The sequence below is a fragment of the Branchiostoma floridae genome, unplaced genomic scaffold, assembly GCF_000003815.2.
Source record: "Branchiostoma floridae strain S238N-H82 unplaced genomic scaffold, Bfl_VNyyK Sc7u5tJ_267, whole genome shotgun sequence".
In the NCBI taxonomy this organism is placed as follows: domain Eukaryota; kingdom Metazoa; phylum Chordata; class Leptocardii; order Amphioxiformes; family Branchiostomatidae; genus Branchiostoma; species Branchiostoma floridae.
The window spans coordinates 9,473-25,027 of record NW_023365795.1 but is presented as its reverse complement, the minus strand read 5'-3'; the positions used below and the strand labels follow the sequence as shown (position 1 = coordinate 25,027).

The following is a 15,555-nucleotide window of genomic DNA, read 5'->3' as shown; positions in this document are numbered from 1 at the left end:
AATGTGTATAATGGACTATCGAGATAAAACAAATATGGACGACTTGATACATTGCATGGACCTTTCCACAAAGTAATAATAGTTTTTTGTACAACCCCCTTTACGTATAATATACGACTCCTGCGGTAGAGATCATTATTGCCGACTTGTTGCTTGCAACAATGATGATGTAACATTCTTTGTTTCACAATGCAGTCCACTACATTGTGTATCCCATATGTCTAATGCACAGTCCCTATAAACAATCATATCAATGACTACAAGTTACTGTGAAAAACACTTAACCCTGCTCCACTTCGTGCATAAACTTTACGTAACTTTGTCCAGCAATGTATTGTACCGGTAGTAACTGTTACGTGTATAGACCCTTTTAAAACGTATGATATACGCCCCTGTATACAATATCATCATTACCCTTATTCTTGGTCTACAGATTATCAAATCTTATGGGATACATGTACACCCCATCATGTATAATGTACTATCCCTATAAACCATTTTCTTGTAGTCTTCGATACAAACGTCTGTCGCAACTATGACCTTGGGGGTCACTTCCTGTGGGGTCGGGTAGGTCCATGCACAACTGCAGCCCACGCTGGCATGACGTAATCACATAAATATAGAACCGTTACACCATTACACCCAAATATAGCCACACTGGTTCACTGCCGGACCTATTTTCCAAATACAAACATCCCCGGCAAAACCGTCAAAAGCCACTAAACGAAAAAACGCCACGTACGTTTCTTCTCCTTCTCAAGAACTACCCACATACCAAGTATCAGATCAATCTGTCTGGGCGTTCGCGAGCTTTTCTGTTCACAGACACGCACCATACAATGGTTTCCAAACATACCTACTGCATTCTGCTAATTACCTCCTAATTTGCATAACAATCATACAATTATGTACATCACTACGTAAGCTATCTGCATACCTACAGTCATTCCGATCCATCGACCCCTGCTTCCATAATTCCTTCTCAAAACCTAACACAAGAATGACTTTCACCGCCCCAGCAAAACCCCTAAGTGGCCAAAACTTACACACCTTACTATTCATTTACACAGCTACTTACCACTTAAAAATCACCACCCAAACAAGTCCCGAAAAAAAATATCAAAACCGGAAGTTCTGCTGCAGTACAATAACACTCCGCTAGAGCGCCCTGCCGTAACGCAATTCCTACCATTCCTTCGTCATGTCTAATCCTACCCACATACCAGATATCAAAACAATCCATCCACGCCTTCCCCAGTTATCAGGCTGACAAACGTCCCTCTCACAAAAAAACAGCACTCAAAACAAACCCTTCGTTTCACGAAGGGAATAAGCAGGTTGTCATCTGTACAGTGAATGTATCGTGCATACGTCAATCTAAATGGCGTTGCATGTCCTCAGCATTATGCTTCTCAAACAAAATGACGGCTAAACAGTATGTGTTAATGCAACATTTAACGTAACTAGGCGACTAGGTAAATGGGATGAATGCTTAAGAGACAATACATGGTGTAGCGAATATAAGAGAAACGGATAATAACAAGAGTTCGTTGACCTCAGACCTGCATGAAATGAATTGGGGGTGTAGATGTATTGTTCATTTTATTTTTATAAATGATGGAAGTGTATTGGGTTTTTTAGTATCCATCTCAATCGTGCGGTTTGATTTGTTGTTATAGTGTCAAAATAGTTCATGCAAGCAAAAGCGTCAACGTGCTGTGCCGCAAGGGACCGAATTGCGAATATCAAACCTAGAGGTCAGAAAACCACAACCATGTCATCTACCAAATGTCATTGTGATCCCAAAAAAATAGCGGCTTCGTTTTCTGTTCATGCAACTTCGCAGAGTACTGTTATTACAACCTCTTAGTTTTTGTCGAGAAGCATGAGCAGATGCAAATAAAGATTTGTTGTTTTTTTCGATAAACTGTGTTCTGTGGTTAAATACGCAATAGCAGCTTTGTAGTCCTGTGGTTTAGCAGCATTTTTTTATTTGCTGGATTTTTATTTTTGCGCCCGAGCGCATTAGTTTTGTGGTCTCCAGAGGATGTCATCCATAAAATTAAGATGGTGTGGCCTAATGTATTTCATAAATGTCACTGTAGCTTCCAAAATGCTCCTAATAACTAGTACCGCACTTGTATCTGCAGATACCCGTATAATGGCAATGCGGTGTATAAAACTACCGAGGGTGTAAAACGTCATTTTATGTGAATTCAATGATAGAATCCTATAGAAATGCGCTAGTATTACAGTGAAAATATATTTGAAAGGGACAAATTTAAATGTTAGGGAAATGTGAAAAAAGAAGGCGCTGCATTTATAGACACCCTGACATACATGTACATACATGCTCTTGCCCCTTTTGGTCATTGTGTAGTTGTCTGCGACACTTCAGATTATCGTATGTAACCTGTTTCGCAACTTCTGCTGTATTCAGGCCTTTTCTTGGAACACGTTTCTATTCATGACATGCCCAATTTGGGCAGCGAACAACGTTTAGTCGGGGTCATGCAGGAGGTGGACTTCTCGGAAATGGTATCATGACGAAATCTTCAATCATGTGGAGAGAGAAACTGGCCGCTAACGCAACAATTATAGCAATTAAACAATAAGTAGGAAGTCATATATGCCATGGTAAATGTCATCTAAGTCAGCTTCTCGAAATTGTATCAGGACGTCCAGGACCAGGCCTCCGACGACTCGGGTTGAGTTAGAATTAGAATTAGGTTTGTTTTCTTTGCAACTTTTTTATTCTTTTTTTTTCGAAATAAAAAGATAGCAACAAATAAAAGCAACTAAGTTTTCCGTCTCTTTCACAGACAAGTACCACAACGTTAGAGTATAATGTCTAAGTCACACAACAGTGACTTGTTAAGCAACTTTCCTGTGAAAAAACTGTTATTTTTTCGCCGTTGCCATGACACACAATTTTGCCTACTTTTATTTCAAAATTTTCCCAAATATATTCAACAGGTATTGTATGACCTAAGTGTATCGAAAAATCAATGAAATATGGTTGGCGATTATCCAAAACCACATTTGATAATTTGAACTTGTAATATCGATTTTTGGTACTTCTATATATTTGAGTGCCGTCACATAATCACGTGATAATCGTTATAACGCTGGTCATCTGACATGGTTGTCATGTAAAATAATGAATTAAAGGAATCAACATTTTCAAAAAAAGGAGGTCACCCTTTGCCCCTCTGTTTGGCACCAAATTGCCATTTTTGGTGACCTGGTCCATTAACAAAGGCTAAGGTCACATTTTAAAAAAAGGGGCCGGTGGCTTTCGGGAGCGAAAAAAATGATATAACAGACATCAAATACACAAAATGTCAAAATAAGATTCAAGGGCATATTATATACTTTGTGTATTTTATAAGGATCGGCCTGTAATTAGGCATGACGAGGAATTCCACGTGACGAAAGAAAGTTAAATATCTAAGGTTCCTTTTTGTTACAAACTAGGTAGCATTGCCCCCATGCTGCATGAGGAGGGGCCCGGGGGTTGTGCCATGTCAGTTTGTGGCGGATGATGAGGTACAAAGTGCCTTTCTTAGGGGAAAAACATTAGTGCATTAGGGTGTGGTCAGACACCTTTCCTACTTCACGTAGAACAAGCAAACTTTTACTATTTAATTGGACTTGTTGATTACCTACTGACTCCCAATCCAGACAAATCCCAGCCCGCCTCGCGTAACGAAGTAAAGACAACATGAGCAGACAACTGCTTTAACTAGTTGGCGTAACGTCTCCAATAACTACCATTTGCATAATTCCTGGGTACTGACAGATCCGGATCCCTGTTCTCTCACTTCTGTTGCCAGACCGGGAAGAAGAGTTGAAGTAAAAAGACTCCAGACGACAGTCTCACCGTGAACGTCCTACCAGAAAACTCAGTAAGTACCGAAACCGTAGCAGCTCTACGGTACAGCTCTTCTCTGTTTATTTGTTTGTTTAGATAGAACGTTTGTATACCAGACAAACCTTACAGATTTTATAGACTTTTTGCCCGTTTTGTCTTCTACCTGTCCGCACGGTGTTAACTGTGTTGTGTCTACGGTACATAGGCCAGGTCGGCCCGTGAATGATCAGTGTCCTGTCCGCTTTTGCTTTTCGACGCAAATCCCAACAATCCGTCTTGCAGGCTTGCTCTTTACAAATAAAAAATGTAGTTCGGTCGACATGTTAAAGAGCTCTAAATGGGCATTTTTTAGTCAAGAACGACCAACGTCCTGGCAATTACGCAGGCTTCGGACGATTTTTAGCAGCTAGGCCAACGTTCGCTGGTCCCTGTAAACTGTGCGTAAATTCAGCGAGACCTCGGCGACAATTTTTCAACTTTACATGAGATTTTGGATCGGTCCATCACAAAAATCTCCTTGATATCTTTCTATAGGGTGTCCCTTTACCCCGATCATGCCCTAGATATTTTCCAAAACTCAGAAGCAACTGATCCAAATATTAGGTTTTTTTACAGGTTCAGTCGATTCTCACTTGTCCATGTCTAAGAGATGCTACCATCTCATGGGGTAAATACAATCATTAGTGTTGAATAGACGTCGCCCAAACCCAGTCTAAATTAGTTGTTATGGGGTAGATTTTCAGAGAAAACATACAGCCAATGCTCGGGTTATGTTGAAAACTTTGACCGATCTCCAAATTCGACTGGCGTTTGCATGAATTGTAAATCCGGTTTTCTTACTGGAGGTGTTTCAGACACCCTGTGATGTTTCATGACATTACTGTTTGTTTGTTTGTTTGTTTGTTTGTTTGCTTGTTTTATTTCGTTGTCCATAAGTGTTCAGTTTCTGGAGTCACACAAACAAGGCATAGATAACTCAAATACATGAGATGTAAAAGTTATACAACTGAAAATTTAACATAATAAAATATGCGAACACAGATCTGTGTTGGTAGAATCTATAGTTACAAAGTTTGAGCTTTGCTCCAGCGCATGGGAAACACACCGTGGATTTCCGGTCAATCCAGTCGCATGACCTCTAACCTCGAGCTCCTACTAAATATCATTGAAATCAATCCAATGTTTCTCAAGTTATTCTGTTTCACACACATAAATAGAAAGATACATAGGCAGATAGATAGAAAGATAGCTATAATAGATAGATAGATAGATTTTTTCAGATAAATAGTGAGATAGATAGATAGTGAGATTGATAGTAAGATAGATATATAGATAACTATAGTAGATAGATAAATAGATAGAAAGATAGTGAGATAGATAGATTGATAGATAGATGGCTATAGTAGATAGATAAATAGATAGAAAGATAGTGAGATGCAGTATTACTAGCTTCTGCCGTCTTTTTGGAATGCCTTGCATCAGCGACGACATGATAGAGAAACGACTACCCCGTAAAAACTTGTCCAACTGGTTGTTTCTGTCATTTGAAAATAGGTCAGAGGTCCATATAGCAGACTGTGCAGCCGTGTGTAGCTGATGACTTCTGAATGATTCTAAAGATCCACTGACGAATTTACTCAAGATAAATAGTTGAACCTTGAAAGGACAGCAACAAAAACAATCCAGGTGACTGAAAGGTGCGTACGTGTAGTTAGCCTACGAGTCTAGTGAATTGTATAAACGCTGTCATTTGAATACAAATAATTCTGGCAGCCATATTTTAACAGGTTGGGCCAGTTGGAACTAGAATACGTTTCCTGACCGGCTGTAAAACAGAGTTCCAGCTTGAACTGCATGTTCATTATTATGCTTGATAACGAGTCGTCCTACAGCAACAAACATTTTACAACAGAAAATGTTTGAATGAAGACCTCTGTATCTCATATTTGCCTTCTTTTTGTGCTTACAGCAAAGTATAGTGTAGGCAGCGCTTAGTCATATACGCGATGAGGACGTCAAAAGGACTACGTTTTGCCATTTTACTGTGCCTCCCTGCACTAGCTCTTATAACCTTTATCGTCATGGTAAGTAACTTTTTTTTCATTTGAAGAGAATTCAAAATATATTCGTAAGTTTTGCCGAATGGTGTTTCTTAACAGTCTTATTGTTTGATTAGGAAAGTACTAGTTTTAAAAGAACATTTTGATTAAGAAACGGGTAATATTTTACTTTTTAATGTTTACGTTATTTACTAATTTGTTTTAATACCTTCAATTTCTGTTGCAAGACATATTCATGTAAACGTTTTAGTACATTTTAATTGAGTTTTGGGTTATATGGTCTGTGTGCATATTCTTTTCTAAAATGATATAAATATGCTAAGCTTATAGTATTAACCTTGCGTGTAAGACTTCAGTATAACATATGTTGAAAGATAGAAATACATTTCAGCATTGTTCTAAACTCTATTGCTTTTTTACTGTAGGGAGGGATCGACAACAAGAAGAGTCCTGTCATCTTCCTACGTAACAGAGCCGTATCAAAAGCACAAACAAAAGAGGTGAAAACCCCACCCAAAAAGTCACAAAAGACAACTACAGTTGACATGCGTATGTCAAGAGTCACCACTGCTGCCAACATGTCGGTATCTGTTTTTAATCGCAGCCATGTGTATCAAGTTGCAGATACACTTTTATTAAAAATTGTCGCAAGAGATGCAAACGGACGCCCGAAATCCTACGGCCAAGATTTCATGGTTGCAAAGGTTTACACAGAGTCTCCGATAAAAGCATGTACTGGCGGAAGAATAACGGATTATGGAAATGGAACTTACATTGCAAGGTTTCTCCTGAGTTGGCCTGGAAATCTAGCGGTTTCTGTCAAATTGATACACTCCAGTGAAGCTGTGCAGGTTCTAAGGAGTGCTCGAGACTTATTTTCGGACAGACGTATTACCTACTGTAGATTTCTTGATAAAAAATCTAACATTTCGGAATGGACCCGATGTACTTTCGATCCAAACAGCAAAATGAATCCTACTAAGATATGTGATTTTTCTCAAAGAAAACAAAATGTTACATGGGTATGCCAAAAGCCAAAAGATATTCACTGTGACTTCATGGTGGCATGTAAAAATAATAGAGAGGTCGGCGTGGAACTTCTTAAGAAGATGATCACTGATGAAGATGCTTTACTTTTCAACAGGTATCCCGTACTTTAATTTTTATCTATCTCTGTCCCTTAATACTGTCTCTTAATAATGAGAACGAAACCCTAGCTAACAGTATTTTCAGAGACATTGCGTATATGTAATATTTCAGGATCTTTGTCTAAAATTTTGTTTCTTCTTTTTATGGTCAATCTCCAGAAAACCCTTTATGCCCCCCCCCCCACCCCCACATTAGGCGAAAATCGATCGGACGACGAGTCTGCGAGCTCTAAAATACGAGGAGGCATGACCCTGGGGGGAAGAGGGGGGGGGGGACTCTGCCATTTCTTCGTCGGCATTAGGGTCATGCCTCCTCGTAATTTAGAGCTCGAAGACTCGTCGTCCGATCGATTTTCGCCTAATGTGAAGGGGGTATAAAGGGGTATTAGGGATATTAGTGTAGCAATGGTGACGTCGTAATTACGTCATGTGAAACGCACGCCATAAGTCGCACTGGGAGGCAGACATGCTACTGTAGAAACCTTCTAGCTCTACCTATTTCTTAAGTTGTTTTTTTTTAATTGAAACGTTTGTGCAATGGAATAATTCTAAGGTAATAGCGAACTCAAATGTGCAATATAATTTATGTAACGTCTTGTGCCAGACTGTCAATGTACCCCTGAATGTTCGGTCAGTAATAACCAATGCAACCTGGGGTAACTGTAACTTTCTTTTTTTCACTAAACAGGAGAATGATTTTATATTTCTCATATATCATTTTCACGATGATGTTTATTCTTGTTGCAGTTCACGCGTCAACCAGGAAATTCCGAATGACTTAAGGATTACTGTGGAAAGAAGCCGTAAGTATCCAAAATGTCCTCAACAATTGGTAGAAAATAGATTTTAAAAAAACGTTGAACTATGCTTTTTTTCAACATAGGCTTCACAGGTGTTGCTGTCTATTTCTGATATTAGGACAGCCCCACCTCGAGCACGTTTAAGGTCCCACCACACAGAATATGGGTCCTTCCTGGTGTGAGTGGTTCAAAACATACCGTCCTATGGCCACACCTGGGGCAATTGCTGTCGTATTGAGGTCACATGGGTACCGCCAAATGGCAGCTTGCACCAGACCCTTGCACCAGACCCCGCCTATTGTAAGCTCCTAGCAATTCAGCCCCTTACTGCAAAGAGGGAGCAGTCGGCCAAACCATTGAAAATAACAATAACATACATTTTTAAAAGTACAATTTTTTCAGCTAACAATTGCCAAAGACATAGAAAATTGACTAGAAACGCTCATTTCAATGTTTTGAAAACAAAAACAAGTAATTTCGGATTTCACAGGATAGTATATCACCTGATGCAATCGTCCGGCATCTTGAATTTTGGTCCCTGGTGACTTTGAATTAGCATAATTTATGCATATTTAATTATGAAAAAAACTTATTGGCATTCAGGCTATTAAAAAGTAGTAATGTAGCAAGAAAACATGAACATTTAAAAAAAACTAAAAAAAGGCTCGGGTTAGGTTATTGTAAGTACTTGTTAAAAAGGTGCAAAATTGTATTGTTTTCATGTTTTTGTTTACTGTAGATAACCCTGATCCGCTTAAAGGACGACATCTGCCACCATGTGGTCCACGTCTGCCGGAGACAACATCTGAAGGGTATTGGTACAACAACAGTTGGAATTCCCTACGGTGTCACTCTCACCAATCCCTTTCGTCATTGTCCATCTACAAATGCCTCCAGAACAAAACATTCCTTATACTAGGTGATTCAACAGCAAGGCAATACTACACGTATCTAAAACAATTTGATGACAGTATAAAAATAGATTTTATATTCCATAACTTTCCACGGACGCATGATAGCAATTATATAAAGAGCCTTAGTTATGCCGCTGATATGATCGATCGTGTTGTCGGGGGACCAAATGTAGTTGTCATTCTTAGTATATGGGCACATTATACTGCTTTGCCCCTAGAGACATTTAGATCACGTGTTTACGGAATTCGTCATGCCATTGAGCGTTTACACAAGAAGTATCCTGACACAAAGGTTATCTGGAGAACTGGTAACCTTCGGGAACATAAGATATTAGTTCACTTTCTACACAACAGTAACTGGTTTGCATATCAGTTGGTGCTTGAAGCCAAGCGAATTCTCAGTGGCCTCAACATATTCATTATGGATGTTTGGGAGATGTCTATATGCACTAATTACCTTGTACACCCAGAGCCTAATGTTATCAAAAATCATATTGATTTGATATTTTCATACATATGCCCTGGTTTCATAAAAGATTTGTCAAGGTTAAAATAAATCAATTATGCTTACTCGTCCCAAAACTAAAACACGATAAGCCGCAAGCTGTTCGATAGCACAATCGATAGCACAATTAACTCACACAACCAAGACCCATTCTGCCCGCCAGTACGTCACAGTAACATCCCAGCGACCGCTCTTATTAAAGGCATAATATACAGAAAGTGTGGATAAAGTTGAACTGTAATTTCCAACGAAAGAAACTGGATTTATAGGTCATTTTCGACCCCAGTCCTTGAGGAACACTGAATGACTTCTAACAACACAGAAAAAAAATTTAAGGTTAATACACACAGAGGATGGAGGATTAGATATGTTAGATATACATGTAAAATGTAAACGCCTACAAGCTGCAGGGTTCCGAAGGATTATTATAACTCCACAGGACCCTAGCTGAATCTGTAGGTGGCAATTGATACCTTTTTATTTCTTTAATAAGATTGAGAACAACCTTTGGTCTTTCGACATAGTCTGATTATTTTTCAAATTACGCCTAAATTACCCACTGCCCAACATTATTGGAACAACGTATGTCCCAATCTGAACTGGAGAAAAGCCTGGACATTACAAACTGTTGACATTACACCGAATAAGCTTAAAGAATTTAATTTTTTAGATATCACATGCAATATTGCCCTGTAAATTCCTGCTAAATAGATAGAGAAGAGCCCAGTATGTGAATTGTGTTACAAAGATGAAGACTAGGTACGTATGTAAATTTAAGGTGGCCGGTTAAAGGGATACTCGGATAGAATAGCTGTACATGTTGAACAGGATAAGATTACGTTTAACTTAGATTTTTTTCTTTCTTCTTGAAACATTTGTATTACTCTAGCTAAATACGCAATTTTTGTCTTGAATAAAACAGACGATAATCCCATACTTCTTAAACATGGCAACATACATATTTTTCAAACCTTGTGCGATTTCTATTGTTGATATGTTTTATAACACAGTGCTAATCTAAAGGAAACATGTAAAAGAGTGAAATGTGTATGTAACACGTTATCCGTTGTACTCTAAACTGACTGAAATATGTATGTACTGAAATACGTATGAAACACGTTACCAATTGTACTCGAAACTGACTGAAATATGTATGTTCTCATTCCCATTTGGTAGTAGTGCAAACTAGTAAAGAAGAGCATGAGAACGAGCTGTCCAGCCATAACAGAACCAACTAGAGTTCGGCGACCTCATACCTCCAGGAATATTTAGAGCTTTTGTTAATTTCATGCAAATGACTTAACATTAACATGATTTATGCATAGTGTTGTTCATCATTGAATAACGTTCAGTACACATGTCACAAGTAAAATTCCCAATTCAAATCATTAAGTTGTTTTGCAATTTTTGCATAAATTATGCAAATAAGTTCCTCATTTGCATATTTGATATCTGCATATGTTCCACCGATTATAATTAACAAGTGTTACATTTATCGAAGTTCAGTTATTACAAACAATGGAATTATACAATTTACTCAGTAATCATGCAAATTAAGTCCTTATTTGCATAAAATGCATATCATTATGAACATCTTTGCCTAAGCTACCTGCATACCTAAAATGCAGGCAATCCGCCGTTCCTTTCTGCAGTTATCCTCTTTGGAGTGTCTTGACAAAAACGCCCCTGCAGTTCTACAATTGAATGCTAGGGGACTAAAACTTGCCCCACTTTGTCATGACGCTAAAAGCTATCTACCACCCAAATGCCACGACCATATCACGTACGGGACAAGAGATACATTGAAAAAACGGCTATGATAGAATATGCTCATTAACTATGCAAATGTACTCCTATTTTGCATAATTAGTATTTTATCTTGTACAACATTGTCTAAAGTACCTACATACCAAACATCATGAAAATGCGTTGTTCCCTTCTTGAGTTATCCTCGTCAGAAGTTTTTGACAAAAATGCCCCTGCTATCCCAAAACTAGACGCTAGGGGGCCCAAACTTATGTCATTTTTTTCTGAGCACAAGAGCTATCTAATGCTTAAAAATCTTGACCATAGCATGTTCAGAACACCGAGATAGCAAAACCGGAAGTTGCGCTGCAGTACCAAGGTCACACACCAGGGGGCCCAAAATTGATCTTGACCTTCGTCTTCCCAACGCCTACCCACATACCAAATATCATCGTAGTCCATCAAGAGGTTCTCAAGTTATGATGTCCACAAATATGCGGACACACAGACACGGGCACACAGACACAGACACACACACACACACACACACACACACACACACACACACACACAGACACACCAAAAACTATACCTCCATTTTTTCATGGAGGTAACTATTAGAAGAATCGTGACGTACATACATGTATTCTCGGTTCGTGTGGTCAGTGTGACTGTCAAACTGGATGTTGTGGTTTCTGCCATTGCGCTTTCATTTTCAGAGCCTTCCACTGAAAACATTACGCATCACCTGCTTTCTTTGCGGGGGGGGCACGTTGAGAAAAAGATCGTGTCTTTTGTCGTGAACAATAACAAAATAAGCTACTTTAAAAAAAAAGCTTCATCTCCGCTGACGTTACTTGGTTGTTAGATACTTTTTCTGTTATGCTTCATATGGACATTCCGTTACCCCATTGATGATGAGATCCCGTGCTTGGAATGTTGATACCAGTATCTCGCCACAACAAAGCAGAATTGGTTTGACTAGATTATGAAATAAATCAAGGATTAGAGGAATGGACTGGTTGTAGTTTGACAGAAAGAGGGATCTAAGTTTGAAAGAAGCCAGAGGGGCTTTTATTTTCAGTTGTTTTACAATGAGGGAATGTTTTTTTTTGGGGGGGGGGAACTACCTTGGTGGGTGAGAATGTTAGCCTGACCTCAGATGATGACCTCTGGCCTGTTCCTTCTTGCTCCTGAATTGAAAGTTATCATACTTACCTGGTCAGATAACTACAGTTATACTAGCTACCCGGAGAAATACAATGGCGTTTCCCTAGAAATCGCAAGGTGGCAGTTCTTCACAGTAAAAAGCAAACACAACATCCGGGCACTGACCCTCCCATCATCCTCTTTTCCCGAAACTACCCGAGTCGAACTACCTCACTCGAGTCAGGGTCGGGCTAAAGAGGGTGGGACATTGTATTTCTCCGGGTAGCTAGTATAAATGTAGTTGTCTGACCAGGTAGGTATGATAACTTTCAATTATACGTCGCTACCCTCCGAAATACAATGGCGACTTTAAAGCCGCGAGATGGAGGTAGACTGAGACTCACCAAGAAGGTAAAACATTGTTGAGCTCACCAAGCCCCCATAGGAGCAGGAGACTAGAAATCTAAGTTTCACACCTCCCTCAAGTGTCATCCAGCTGCTATCGAAGGATGCTTCTGTCTCATCCCCCAATTTTACAGCTGTAAGTGCCGATACAAAGGCAGAGCTAACCGACTGTAGTGCCCGAAGGGTACAGTCTTGCCACTTATAAGTTATAACTGAGATGAGTGTGCTCTGCCCTAAACCGGACTCGGCCTCTGGCCGACAACAACTTAGAAAGCTCTGGCTGACACACAGTCTGTAGGCTTCCACAAATCCTTCAAGGAAAAACCTCTGAGCACCGATGCAAAAGCAGCGGTGCTGTGGTGAGGATGAGCATTGAATAGACTGGTGTCAGCCTATCAGATTTGTTAGTTCCATAAGAACAGACCAACTCTGGAATCAGAAAACTCTCGTACAGCATGAGATACAAGGACGCCAAAGTCCAACATCTATCAGCAGATTACAAAGCCATCAAGATTGGCTTAAGCGAGAGCTGTTTCAAATCCAGGGACCTAATGGCTCCCAAGTCTGAAGGAATCTCAGAAATAATCGTACCCACGTCCCAAGACTAAGTACCTCAGTCTTGGAGGGTCACGCGTGTATGCTAAATACACACGCTTAAAGTTAAAGGCTCTCCAGTCAGACCATTGTTGCTCTGTTTGGACTCCGTCTGTGATCAGACGAGTTGAGAAAAATCGCCGAGCCATGAACATTTATGGTCTTATAAAAAGACCCCCCTGATTAAGGCACAAGAGGTAATCAGTGACCTCCATGGCCGTCGCCTTAGACGGATCCAATGCCCTAGTCTCGCAGTCCAGGCTGCCTGATACTGTTTCTGTGTACACAGTCTTGCGGCGCAGCACACACTACATGTGCCGCCGGCGCGCCTCAGACGACAAACCCGCAGTGATCAGAGCTTGTCTGATACTATCCAGGCTGTTGGTCTGAGTAACCTCTAACGAGGAGGAACTTCCTCTGACCCGGAAGAGGAACACCGTCTTGTTCCACTGGAAAAAAAACACAGTAGATATCATACCGCAGTTCCTGTAGGAACAGAAAGCACGGTTGAGATGGCAAAAGCTATGGCCATAGATAACGCCTGATCGAGGCATATTTCTCCAAAGAACTCGAGAGGAGGCAGAAAGTGGAATCCCGTACACTCTCGAGTTGTCCCCTGCAACTGAAAGTGTCGATCTTCCACGCCTCTGTTCTAGGCACAAAGTGTCAAATGCAGTCTGTATTTCAGCCTGCATGTGAACCGATCGACCTCTGGTAGAACTGAAGCGTATGACATGCTTGGCGGAAAAGGAGTGGGCGAAAAGCTCCACTCGGTGTGGTCTTGGAAACACTACGGGCGCCATATCGGCCTCGGAAATTGTCCTGAACCAGCAAGGGTTCCGATAAAAACACAAAGCCCTTGCCTAAAAAGGCACACGACCACAAAGCTATGGCTGTCTGGCATAGAAGTTGGGAAAAAACTTCCTTGTCTACATATGTACGCCACTGCTGGCGTATGTATAGCCTGAGGTGGACTTGACTGTTGCTTACAAAGCAGGTTTGGTCGAGTAAACGCTGTAGCGAGCTCTAAAAATAGCTCGCTAATACGTGTCTCTCTCTTGAAGAGAGGAACCGTTTTCTCGTCCTGCGTCAACCAAAAAACTGCTCCTCGGACTTGAAGTGAGTCGTCCGTTGTGATAGTTAAACTAACGGACTCGCCCAAAAGTCTCGACTACTCCACCGTGGCAAGCAAGTTGACCCGGTAGCGAGTTCCGAGGGAGCTTCTGGGGACAACACAACTTCGGTGTCCCACAGAGGGGTCTACCGAAAGTGCGAAAAGGAACGAAGTATGAAGCAAACTAAAATAAAATCAATGAGAATATAAGGAACCGGTACTGCGGGCGTTAGAAGCCTATGAAACGTGTTTTATTTTACTCAGAATTTGGCAATATCAATTTTTACGACGCTGTTTTAGGCTGTTGTGTTTGTGTGGCTAATTTATTCTCTGAAGATCAGCGAAATACAAGGAAACAGAACTGAGATAAGAAAGTAAGGACTAAAATTCAGTTACTGGTAGGTGATGGATAAATATCGATTCATATACATTTTCAGAATGAGGCAAGATTGTAGCGTTGTTGTTGTATGTGGGTGGCTTCTGTTCTCCCAAGATCAAAGATGGGAGCGCCGCATGCAAATGACCTGCGATTGTTTACGTCTAATAGAAGTCTGGTCCGAAAGGATATGCTAATAAACTGCTGCCCCACGAGCATGACAGCCCCCTTCAACAGGGCCCACAACATGGTTTTCTGGAGACTGGAGACATATCTTCTTGCTCGTTCACGACAAAAGAAAAGCTGTGAAAGGATAGACATGTATACATTGTACCAAGGAATTTTCTTCACGTTGTACAATGAATATTGATCATTTTGCGGGAAGAAATGGCCAACGTGAGGAATTTGTGCAAAGGATATTGGAAAACTACGGAGAGATCTGGCGGGCGACTCACGTCTCCCGTGCGGGTTCGGCAGAAAAATTCTTTGGAACCAGGCCTCGGATAGAAATCAACGCGGTGTCCCGATTGCCCGGGGCCACTTATAATTTAGGTCGGGACCACTAGAAAACGACTTTGTGACTTTTTGGGGACCGTAGAAAAATAACCTACACCAGAATGTCAACCCGTCAAACGTTTTTCTAGCGCGCTACTCAGCGGCTTTCAACACCCCCCCTCTCCCCAATTTGATCTGTGACAGCCCGCGTGGGAACCCGGGACGCACTGATTCGTGACTCCGCCCATCGCCTTTGATTTGTATTTAGCTATTTCCACGCGTGCACTTTCCCACCGGTTCACCGTTGAACCATTGGAGCTCTAGAAATTTCGTGGAACAAGTCACAAAATACAAAAATAAAGTCCGTTCAAAGCA

At 40.7% G+C, this 15,555-nt stretch overlaps 1 protein-coding gene across 3 annotated transcripts in view; it reads left to right on the top strand.

Annotated features, from left to right (window-relative positions):
• The window catches only part of LOC118408642 (NXPE family member 3-like), a 36,715-nt gene extending 26,276 nt beyond the window's left edge, over window positions 1–10,439 (top strand). The window contains exons 3-8 of one of the 3 annotated variants that reach the window (XM_035809499.1): window positions 3,837–3,908; window positions 5,429–5,571; window positions 5,844–5,958; window positions 6,360–7,078; window positions 7,830–7,885; window positions 8,622–10,439. In XM_035809499.1, the coding sequence (XP_035665392.1) occupies window positions 5,881–5,958; window positions 6,360–7,078; window positions 7,830–7,885; window positions 8,622–9,352 (1,584 nt within the window). In that variant the 5' untranslated portion in view covers window positions 3,837–3,908; window positions 5,429–5,571; window positions 5,844–5,880 and the 3' untranslated portion in view covers window positions 9,353–10,439. Of the gene's footprint in view, window positions 1–3,802; window positions 3,909–5,428; window positions 5,572–5,843; window positions 5,959–6,359; window positions 7,079–7,829; window positions 7,886–8,621 lie in introns of all 3 variants that reach the window. The other 2 variants (XM_035809500.1, XM_035809501.1) reach the window with 2 other exon arrangements.
• The last annotated feature ends 5,116 nt before the right edge of the window (window positions 10,440–15,555 follow it).